General features: G+C 43.1%; 1 protein-coding gene across 2 annotated transcripts in view; it reads right to left on the minus strand.

Moving 5' to 3' along the window:
- AGFG2 (ArfGAP with FG repeats 2) overlaps positions 1-12,119 on the minus strand; it is a 259,436-nt gene that overhangs the window by 107,065 nt on the left and 140,252 nt on the right. For both annotated transcript variants that reach the window (XM_069215633.1, XM_069215632.1), the window contains 2 exons: positions 6,858-7,032; positions 4,149-4,274 (listed from right to left, as the gene is read on the minus strand). In XM_069215633.1, the coding sequence (XP_069071734.1) occupies positions 4,149-4,274; positions 6,858-7,032 (301 nt within the window). The remainder of the gene's footprint in view (positions 1-4,148; positions 4,275-6,857; positions 7,033-12,119) is intronic.

A 12,119-nucleotide genomic window follows, 5' to 3' on the forward strand; every position in this document is an offset into this window, starting at 1 on the left:
CATAACTGAAAAAATGGGGTTGTCTTGAGAAGTCTTTAGTTCTGTCCAAGTAAAATCTAAGGACTCTCCCAACGTCTAAAGAATGAAGTAACCTCTCTGCTGGCAAAGAGGATTACAGAAAACTATCAGTAATGCCATTGTTTGGTTTACATGAAAGTGTATGACTTTAGGTTGGAAGCAGGGTTGTGTCTTCACAACACCGAATTCTAATGAAACGCCGTGCATGATTCTACTGACTGTAGGGCTTGAAGTTTCCTAACCCTTCTTGTCAAGGTGATTTCAAGAAAGGTGCTGTAATCAGGGCTTATGAGTAGGCTCAAACGGAGGAGCCATTAGTTTGGATAGACCCAGATTAAGCTCAACTGGACGAGGAGAATGTCTAACTTGACGATATGTCTTTTGTAATCCTAAAAAATATTTTATCACATACATTGTAAAAAAAAAAAAAAAAAAAGGAAAAAAAACGACATAAGTGGCATATTACGAATCTCTTCCATTTGAATGCATAAGTCATCCTAGCAGAATGACGCTTAGCCTTTAAGAACTTTCATACTTGGGTTTCCAGTGATAGGATTTATAACCTGGAGCCACCTCACTGGTTGAGAATGTACATTGTGGTTATGTTGTTTGTTTGTACTAAAATCCTGTATGTTGTAGGATGTAAGAAAAAGCTTTCAGTTCCATATGGACTGCATTTAACTTCAGGACGTTAATGTGTCAAAGTTGGGTTTCTAAGAACAATCCATAAAGAGTAAGATCTTGCAGATTGGCTCCCCATTCCTTCAGGGAATCATCCCTCACAAATGTCTGGCCTGGCAGACCTTAATGAAATGGAAGGAGGAAATAGGAGGCTGTTTCTCTGCACTACCATTTGAGAAGTTCTTTAGTCAATATTGTTAAAAACAATCTGTTCTCATAGTCGTCCTTGCCACTGTCATTGATCCTCTAAGCAGTGTTGTGGCAGTCTCAAGTAGAGATGTGCGTTCAGCATCAGGAAAAACACAATGGACTCAATAGGGAGAGTGTCCACCATGCAATTTTTCGAAGTTGAAGGTTAACCCTAGACATTGTAATGCATTGGCAATGCTGTTTAAATCCTAAGTTGTTGCTGTGCAGAGCATGCCTTTAACAACCCGTAGTAAAAGTACAGTTTAATAAAGATCCTTTTCCTTTGAAGATGATCTACCACCACAGGACACGCACTTTGAGGAAGTTCTCCTGCCTGAAGAGCAGAACCTTATATAAATAATGGAGTACTATGAATTCGAGTAACATTGTGTGCTTTCTTTTACTGGTATGTGAAAATAAGCTTGTTGATCTTGAGAACATATTCAGTCTCCCTTCGTGGATATATCTAATGAATAGCTAGCACCCAGAATTGTTTTTTCCTACTCCATTTTATGGCTTGTCTCAAGAAGAGGATCAGTCTGAACTCCTCGCAGGACCTTTCTTGGAAACTAAAACACATCTGGAATAGATTCCTCTTCCTCTTTGTGATGGAGGCACTGGCCTAATTACTTGTTTTTGGGGTAGAGATTTTAAACTCTTAAAAGTCACAGCTGATATTTTGGTATTGGCTTTACTAGGTTTGATGGAAGAAAAGATTTGAACTGAAAAGCGTAGCCGTTCTAAACTAGTTACAAGACTCACACCTGGAAGTGGTGATGTGAGAAACTTAACTTCATCAAGTTCTGCAAATCCTGGGACCAAACGCAGAACAGGTCTGGGAGAGAGACCTGTGGCTGTAAAGTTTCCATGGTGACAGACAGAAGTTTGCAGAGCCCCCATATGAGTGTTCAGTTTTTTTTGTACCCTTTATTAGGACTTCTTACACTGCTACAACGTAACAAAGTGGAGAAGTTCTCGTGAGAAATACCACTGGTGAAGTAGAGGTACAGGAAGTATAGGAGATGTAAGAAAAGTATCTTGAAGAGGGATGGAGAATTGGAAGAAGTATTCCTCCTTTTACATCTTTTGCATTTGCCGGAGAACTGAAAAAGTTTGAGATGGAGCAGCAGGCCTATGAGACATAAACCTGCTGCGTTACACCATCATCAAAGCTAAAGGAAGAACCAGCAATGGTGTAATGGCCGGTCTTGGTGATTGAAAAGGTCTTGGCGGCAGGCCCAGCGTTTCAAGAGGTTCCTATATAGGGAGACAATGGGGTCTCTAAAGGAGATGATGTAGGCCGATCCTCAGAAAATACAGAGAAACTACAGGCCGAGAAGTGTCTCCTTGATGTTGATCTTATGAACGGTGACCTCAACTTCAATAATATGCCGTACCCCCTTGCAGTCGACAGATCCACCATTGAGAGGCAGTATGTTGGTGAAGGCCTAACCAGTGCCAAAGATAAGGGAGGCCGCTACTTGTGGTCCTGATGTCAACGCCAGCAGCCCTGAACTTCTCAGCTGTTAAAAGGTTGGTGCTGAACCCTGCTCTGATGTCGACTGGTGCTTCCGTATATATCTGAGTGGTGATGGTGCCTCCTCCGCCTTTCTCCCTAGAGCTTGCTCCATAGGAGTCCTTGTCACAGGAGCGTACAGACTCCCCCTCTCTACTCTGCAGTCAGAGCTTTTTTTTAAACATTTTTATTCCTCCCATAGGTCTCCCAGATTCCCTCGAAAGTGAGTCTTATCATCCTTCAGGGCTCTTTTTGTCATTTGGCAACATTTACAGTTCTTTACAGTACGCGTGGCTGGTAGGCAGACCTCGCATACTGAATGGGGATCTGAGGCAGTCTTTCTGACCCAAAGCCAGGGCTCTTCAGAAAGAATGAAGATATTTTATAGAAAAAATTCCCTTGAAAGAAACAAAAAAAATAAAGGAAAACTGTTCTCAGATGTGAAAAATGTCAACTGATGATGAAAAGTTTAAGAATCTGAAACCTCAGAAGAAAGGGGTACATACCCCTCGGAGTAGTGAGATCCGGTCAGCTCGTGCCAGAAAAACAGAACTGAGGCTACAGGGCAAACTGCCATTGCGGTGCAAGCTGGAGACGGAAACTGCGGGCTTCTTAAAGGATAGTGGACACATCTTCCTTCATTGTTCTCTTTCACGGAGTGAAACGCAGAGGTTATTTTGGATAATGTAGCACATTTCTTTCAGCTCAGTGCTGCATGTGGTTTTACTGCTATATAAGAGGATTGTTTTACATTAAAAACGCAGTAAAAACTAGCTTGTCTTGCTATTCATGGAATCATCACCAGACTAAAAAATGAGGCGCCTACCTCCAACTGCAGATTGGCACTCTTGCATTCTGTTCTGGGGTCCCAGCGCTTAAGCAGGAATATTCTATGTTTAGGAGTATCGCTGTGGATACGATAATTCAGAACCTGTTCGTATGATTAAACAATTGGGCATTTTCATGATATTTTCCATTACATTCAAAAGGGATCAGCAAGTTTTTTGGGGGGACTCATCACAATCAATGAAGATCCCTCTTAAGGAAAAGAAAATGCAATCATTTGTGATCTCAACTCTCAATCATGGATCTTCACAAAAGCGTATGCAACTCTCCCTGCTGCCAAATGAAATATCTGGAAGGTTTTTACCAACATGGCCAAGATCCTGAGGGTCCATAACAGCAAACTGAGGTCGTGTGCAATGGAAGGCATGGTGGTGATCGTAAAGGAGTGGCCCGCTATTTGGCTACATTACTCTTGGTTCCTTTCATTTTCTCAAGTGATCTATGAATGAGGACTATTACGTTCGTTATTTATTTTAAAAAGGTTAATTTGCTTTTAATAGAAAAATACATTTTACCAGTGTATTCTGAAGAAATGGCACATATACTTAAGTACTACGGGGCCCGAAGCATGGGCAGAACTATTGTCAAGTTCCCATTGCGCACATGCAGTCACCTCTGAAAGGTGTAATCCGAGTCAATCATATCGCTAGCCTGACATGTGAATGACCTTGTACTAGCCCTGCCAGCATTTCCAAGCTGCTCCGTCAGCCCCTGCCTACAGGCGTTTGTGTCAGTGTAACACTTCTTTGTTCATATAGTATTTGAAATTGCTAACAGTTTAGTCAAGTTTTATGTAGCGCTAGACTGTTTAACTCATAGCCCCAGAGGACTTCTAGGGAAAATTCAAGCTTCAATAACTCGCTGACAAATCATGCAGAGTAAAATGATAAAGGTCTACCTGCAGATGAGTGCTGGCCATGGAATGAGGATGTGCTGGCCATTGTGGTGCCCCCAAACGTTGTAGCAGCAGGGGTAGCACTGAAGGCATCAAAATTCGCAAAGCCTGCCTGTGCGGGGATCTGGCCTGAAACAGTACAGAGCAAGAAATTGTCAGCTCATGTCAAGTACACACAGCAATGGATACATGAGTCTTACCGTGTCAACATGCGTATGCCTCAAACAATTTCCTCAAAACAGATTCCTTTTCACAAGCAAATACAATATCTCTACCAGGGTTAGAGTTCGACTGGCTTCCCGTATTTAACTCCATGCTGATGTGCATCAAGGTTTCTTTGCTTTCCTAGTACAAGATTCTAAAAAGTCTTTGGAAAATTAATGTGCTAGAGGGGGAGTCAGTCAACTTCAAAGATGGCTTTAGAGTCTCAGGGACTTCTATTGATTACATGCGCCTAGACCCACCAGTCTAGCTCCGAAAAGGGCTATCGCCCCAGAGGCCATGGACATGAAACCTTAAGATGGAGGGATAGCCCCAGGAAGACTTTGGTGTCACATGAGACTGAAGTAGCTCAATACTAGTTATCCAGCAGAGGCAACAACCTCGCTCCACCGCCCAGCTCCGTGGCTGAGGAGTGGGCTAAGAAAACATTATTCAGAACTTGCTAGCGACACAGGCTTGCCTCTGCACTACCCGAGTAGTCTTAACCTGAGCAGAAAAGAATTATTTAAACCATGTTCCAGCACCTAATAAAGGGGATATACAATCAAGGAAGAAGGCCCTTTCAAGGGAGATTATGTGCTGCATAGCATCATTACTGCCCTGAGAGAAGACTTTGACAGAAAGTCAACTAGTTCTTTGAAATATGAATACAGTGGGCTTTGGCCTTGCCCAGGGGGTAGTACTCTCTCTCATCTTATGCTATCGGTTGTTTGATGTTATCATTCCACCTCGTATTGGGTGTTTGCACTGCAAGGCACTAAAATTTCACATTTCAAAAGTACACTGAATCATCACATTAAATCATAAAAGTTTTAGCATATACATGCATTTTAATATTTTACTGTAGTAGGTTTTTTTTAAAAAAAAACATAAAATATGTTATTGAATTTTAGTAAATATTTAAACCACACAACAAATATGATAACTGCGGTGAGTTATTCATCTCAGAACATTGTTCACATAAACAGCTCAGAAAATAAAGGTCCTCATTTAGGAACATTTGTCAACTCTCAGGTCAAGTGAGCCAAAGGCATAGTAGAACATGGGTGACTTTAGAGCCAAGTGGTGGCAATCACAGAGCTAGGGAGAACTGCTGAAAGTATATTTAAAAAGGAAATTTTCACGTTTCCACAGTTTACCCTAGATTCAAGGGCCAACAGCTACGCCCCATATAATGCTTACTTCCCTAGGACAGCATTTCGTAAAGACTGAAAAGGAGAAGCTGGCATATTAGTTGTCAAATCGGATAAGGGCATTAGTAGAGGCTAAGAGTAGCCATTTCAACACAGATCTGAAACGGTCAGTGAAATGGAGGCCCAACTTAATTACTTACAAGCATTAACTGGTCCAACTGGGTTTTTATAAATAAAAGGGGGAGAGGTGTTGGATAGGCTTCTTAGAGAAAATCAATATTTTTGCCTACTGAACATTAGTCATAGAGTGTACTGATTTTCCTTTGCAGCCAATGAGAGTTTAGTCCATAATTATCAAATTAGCTGCATACATGAAACGTGTTACGTAGACATTGCCTATATTGGTTAAGAAAAAAAAAAAAAGATTTGGATTCTGACGCAAATTTACGAAGATGACAGAAAAGAGACTAATTAGGAAAGGGGCTAAAACACCCCCGCGTCAGCTCATTCTCTACAAGGACCATCATGCACAGGATGCCTTTCCCATTCAGGTCTACCAACCTGTTCATTAGAGTACAACCAGAGAATCATCAATAGGAGACCTTAAGGATGATTATAGGGCGGACGTGTGCTCTATCGCAGGTTCTGGTCCACCAGGAGAGAAGATCACAGCGAATCAATGACACAGCAGCCTAGCTTGCCCTTTGATTCCACTGATGGGCGTGACATGGGCGTGCTTAAAGGCCCATAATACTTACAACAGGTCAAACAGCTTGCACGCTCGACCTGAAAAAGGGATACCTCTTTGAAAAACAAAAATGCCCAAACTAGTAAAACATTAGGTTTTTTGATTCAGCTGTGCATGTTCCTGAAAGTTGGTGACTTAAGCACGGCAAACTGTTTGTTGATTCCATATTTAAGGACAAAAACACACTTATCTGGAGCACTTCCTTTCCTATTTTTTGCAGAGAAACTCAAAATGTAGCTGTATTTTGCCTTTTTTTTAAACTGATTTGAACCATACGCAAAGCAAATGCTGTGTATATTTTTTCAGCCTCTCTCCCAAAACGAAAAAAGGAAACTGCTTCATGATAAAGCAAAAGAAATGAAACAGAAAGCAAAAGCTGGCCAAATAAGTGAAATCACCAACTCTCCATCTATCAGAATTCCTGTCAGAATGCAGTGATTTTCAAGGCACTGTGGCTATAAACATGCCTGAAATGTTTTCAAATAACAGTGAAAAAACAAATTTTGAGAAGTGCTTTTGCATTAGAAATGATTAAACGTAGTTTCAAACACACATTTATGATGGGGGAGCGCAGCAGAGAAATATTTCTTACGCAACATTGCTGCTTACCGCCAAACGCTGGAAAACCTGCAAACGTTTGTGATGGGGCGGGGGCAGCAAAGGGGTCCCCACCAATGTCCGCCAAGAGATCTGTGCTCCCTTTCTTAGCATGCACGCCCTGCAGCTGGGATTGCTGATGCGGAGGTGCTCTGTGCTGGCTCAGTCTTACTTGAGACTGCGTGACCTGCAAAAAAGAGAGAGGACATGTCACAGGAAAGACCCTTACGGCTGTGACTGAGCACAAATCCAGAATTCTGCGAGACACTGGAAAAAAGATAGTCTACCTACTAGCAGGGCACCAATGCACATGTATGTATGCTACATGCTGATGCTACATTGAGACCTCCTAATACTCATTTCATAGGAGTACCTCTGTAGTCCAGGGGCTACAAGCATTATATGACAGGAATTGAGCAGATAGGTTAGTGTGCGGGTTGAAGGACCTTAAGGCAGTGAATATTCTGTTACTTCCTTTTGGTAAAATATTTTCGGTGGATACTGCATCTTCCTGCAAATTCTACACCTAAATGAATATCCTTTCAGGCACAAGACTGCATGAAGAACACCTTTCCATCAACAATAGTTCTACACCGCCTCCAGGCGGCACCCTTTGGATTCTGCAGTCATTTCACCGTCTTCCAGATGTGGCAATAATATAGCTTGGCTCGCATTGATACATGCCCAAAGGAACCAGGACAGCATTGCTGATAACAACCACCACAGCATATTTTAAGTTTGGATAACATGGGATCTTATTTATCAAGGTACCAACTGTTATTGAAGGCATGTAACATTCCTCTGATGCATAGCTCCACTTGCAGACTCCTCGCCTTATGAAGAAGTCTCAAAGTAATGCCCACAGGAGGTGGGTTAAGAAGTGCCAGTTAACCAAGGCAGTACGCAGCACAGCCCAGGCAAAGAATCAATCACAGGGTGCTATGTTATGAAGGTGTCCTGTTTCATTAAAGTATTCAAAGAGAGCTTATTGCCTGTCCGACTGATATCAGTCTCCCAGACAGTCCTGGCGTTCAGTCGTGGCATCCATGGCCAACGTGAAGTGGGCATAAGTGCAAGACGGTGACTCTTTCTTGGTAAGGTGTAACATGTCTTTGAAAGGGTAACCCAACATTAGAGTGTGATTGCTGCTCTACCCTTTTGGGGTCCAGCAAATACTACAAAGGGGTAATCATCAACTCGGTCCTGTGTGGTTGAGATGCCGCATGCAATCCTTACAGCCTCTAATCCACTGTGGGGCGACGAGGACAACGAGTGTAAAAGTGACAGACTGACCCACGTAAAAGGCAAACACAACTCTGAGCAAGAGAAACGGCAGGGGCAAAGTAGCAGTTTATCTGGGTAGCATCGAGCGAAAGGTGGTCAGCCCATGGTGGCCTGTAGCGCCCTGACCGTCCGGGTCGAAGTTACCACAGGAATCCTGATTAACAGCAGTAAATACAGAGGACAACTGTGCCAGGGTTCGAGTGAGGAGCACATGGAGAAACGTTAACACCAAATACAAATCCCACTGCTATACAACTAACGGCGCAGCAGCGAACAAAGAGTACATCTTTCAAAAATCCTGTATTCAGAAGGTGGATGTGTCAGGAGCAACACCAAGCATCAAACTTTTCCCAGCATTCTTCATAGATAGATTTTGCGGATGGACATTTTGCTGCTAAGATGACATTAACCACTTTGATAGCAAGTTGGTGCCGCTAAAGCTCCACGCATGGAGGTGTAAGTTGTGTTGGCTTAGGTGCAGGACTTGGTCTTGCTGCTGCAGCATGAGATCTTCCAGAAGGGCAGGCGGATTGGAGGCCAAATGCTCATGGCAGGAAGTACTGGGTACCACACTATGCTCACCTAGCCCGGAGTGCCTGGAACAACGCAGGCCCGGTTCTCAGTTTCTCTCAATCTTTTTTCAGCACCCTAAACAAGAAAGGGGTAGAGGAGGCCCAACCCCCAGTGCTGAAGGAACATATCTCTGAGGGAAGACTGCCTTGGGAACCCCAGCACCAAAAGTTTAGACAAGGCAGGTTCCCTGTGCTGGCAAATAAATCAAGCTTGGACTCTCCCTATTGCTGGAAGATACCCTCCGTTACCTCCGAGCATAACTGCCATTCGTGATCCATTAGGCAACGTCAGCTGAGTTTGTCCGCCCTGGCATTTAAAGATCGTACTAGATGCTGGGCATCAGTGAGAGGTCCTAAATGTTCAGCATTTTCTACAGATGCAAGGCCTCCTAGCACAGAACCCATGACCCGACACCATCCGGTTTGTTGCAGTACCAAATAGCAGTTATGTTGTCCATGAGAATCTGCACCTGTTCCCCCTTGATGGTAGTGCCAAGCGAATCGCTTGCAACTCCTGCAAGTTAATGGGGAGTTGAGCCTCTGCAACAGACCAGATTCCTCTTATCTCCACCTCTTCCAGATGACCTCTGCAAATCAGCAACAATGCATCCGTTATAAGCACTAGCTCCGGGTGGGGTAGGGATATAGGTCTACTGCTGGTCCGACAGTCAAGCAGCCACACCACTGCAGGTCTTTCGCTGTCTCCTCCGACACCTGGACAGGCTTGGATAGATCCCCTTGGTGCTGAGCCCACTGAGAATTCAGATCTCACTGCAGAGCTTGCATGTACCACCTGGCGTGGTCCACAAGCAGTTTACAGGAGGCCAAGAGACAGAGATGCCTCTGAGCAGCTCTGTGATCTATGTCTAAGGGTTGAAACATCAGGATAATTCCCTGAATGTCCTGGACTTGTTTAGGCTGAGGAATGGTTCGGAAGAGCACTGTATCCAGGATGATCCCAATGAAGGGGAGCTGCCACCACTCAGTCAGGTGTGAATTCAGCACATTAATGGAAAAGCCCAAAGTTGTTTGAAGGAAAGGCTTCAAGGACAGGACTGGGATTGTCCCCTTCTACCAATCACGCAGTGGAATCTCACTGTGTTTCACAACCAAGAGCTTTGCTCCCCGATCCCAGATGCCCTTGGGGTACTTCAAGGCACAGTTGCTGCTGGCCTATGAGTTGTGATATGGCCCCAAGCATCATAGGCAAACCACTTGGTGATTTGTCACAGACATCTGTTTGAGACATTCCCCAGAAGGTTTAAACCCTGTTGATTTGGGGGGTGGGAGGCAGACATTTCCCTAGCACACAGAAGGAAAGAATTTGGAAAAATGCAGTCTTGAAACACATCTGTTGACGCAGAGGGAAAGAAACTGATGTCTGTGAATGGGTGACGTCTCTAAAGTGTTAGGCATGTCACTCGTGCAGCAGAGTGTCATTGGCGCAGGGCCACACATACTTTTCTCTATGCTGAAGGTGTCTCTTGGGTTTCAGTTAACAAATTAACACTTCAACCATGGTTTTATCAGCACACAGATAAAGGTATTATTTCATATTGCAAACGATCTCAAGATATCTTCCTTGATGTCTTCAGTGTAGTTTTGCTTGAAGATGAAACTCGAATTTGTTGAAAAATCCAATGGGGCTCTGAGACGCTACATGATGGACTCATTGCAAACTGATTTGTCTTTCCTTTATAGAGCACAAGCCTGGGTGTTTTTGCCCTCATTCAGATACATTCTGATGTGCCTCTTCTTGATAAATATGTTTTTCTTCATTTTTTGAATTGTCATATGCTCTTGTTGAATCTAAATGAAAAGATTTTATTGACTATGTTTTTGCTGTATTGGAATTTGCTGTTGCAGCCCCTTTGTCTTTTTCCTGAAACAGAATTTGTTTCTGGATAATTTACTCTTTTCAATTATTTTTTTTAAATGTTTTCTCCCAGATAATACATTATAAACATATGCCATACGATAAGTGGCTTAGTTGATCCTATGCAACATTTTAAAAACTCTTTAAAAAAAACTCTTCAATTTTGGATGATATCGGCTTTAAAAATTCAGAAGAGTATAACAGTCCATTGTTCCCCTAGCATCCCTATTGAAACCAGATACTGTGGACCAAATACTTTCATGTTCTGCCAGTCCTTCTAGCATCAATCCAACTTTCAGAATCTAGGTTTAATTTTCAGCTAACTAAAATGTTCTTTAAATATTTTAATTTCTCGTTAGATTAGAGATGCCTCATACAACAAGAAGGTGTTGCCAAGCATAGCAGAGATGTAGCTGTTAGGTCACATGAACAATACCACCAGCATGCATTATGTGAACAAACAAGGGGGCTTGTTTATCCAACAAGAAGGTGTTGGATAAACAAGCCCCCTTGTTTTTTTCACATAGGTCACACAACCAATACCACCAGCATGCACTAACAGCTACATCTCTGCTATGCTTGGCAGTAAAGCTGGAAGACCGAGATGGATGGCTTTGAGCTCCAGGTGCCAAATCTGGCTGCTCCTCTGGAGTGTAGACCACTTTCCTTTAATTTGCAAGTCCTGCAGATGACGGCTTAACGCCTCCAGGGAGGTACCCATAATTATTATGAAGTTTGGTATTTGAGGTATGAAGGTGAGGCCCTCTGACAGGCGGTAGCTCTTGGAACACCAGGCTAGTGCTTTCATCATACCTGATGTGATGTTTACAAGGTCCTCGAATGATCCTTCTGTTTGAATTCATGGTTTTGTAGCTTTCCCACTATGGCTCTCATTTGGAGGCATGCAAGAGGGATCAGATTGCATGCTGACAACACCATGCTGAGAGGCTATTGAAACGGTCTTTTTTCTGGATAGTTTGAAAGCCAGTTGCTTGAGCCTTCATTGTCTGCCCTGGGATATAAAGTCTTTGTCATGGACAGTATCTAGTGTTGTGCACAGGAACATTAACTTCTTGGATGGAATAGTTGATGATCTCTGGTAATTTACAGTGAGACAATTTTAGTAAAGCCTCTGTGGCATTGGACGGTTGAAATGCTGTTGGTGGTTCTATCATTGAGGGGAGGAAGGGGAGTACCTGATGACCATCCCTCTTGTGAGAAGCTGCCACAGGCGCTAGAAATTTGGTTAATGTGGGGAGCTGATTTGAGGCCAAATAGGAGGACTTTGAATTGGTAACGGGTGCCAGCTACAGTGAAGCGTAGCTATTTGCAATGTTTGAGATGAATGGGGATGAGGAAGTATGCATCCTGTAAATCCAGAGTTGTTATGAGGTCTCAGTGTTTAGGAGAGTGTGACCATGCGAAAAGACTGCGTATATAAATAATTTAATTCCTTTCTGGAGGTCTAGGATGGATTGCCATTCCTCTGTTTTTTTGTTTATGAGGACGAAACAAGAACAGAAGCCCATTCCTTGCTGAGAA

This window comes from Pleurodeles waltl, chromosome 12 (assembly GCF_031143425.1).
Source record: "Pleurodeles waltl isolate 20211129_DDA chromosome 12, aPleWal1.hap1.20221129, whole genome shotgun sequence".
NCBI classification, from domain to species: Eukaryota; Metazoa; Chordata; class Amphibia; order Caudata; family Salamandridae; genus Pleurodeles; species Pleurodeles waltl.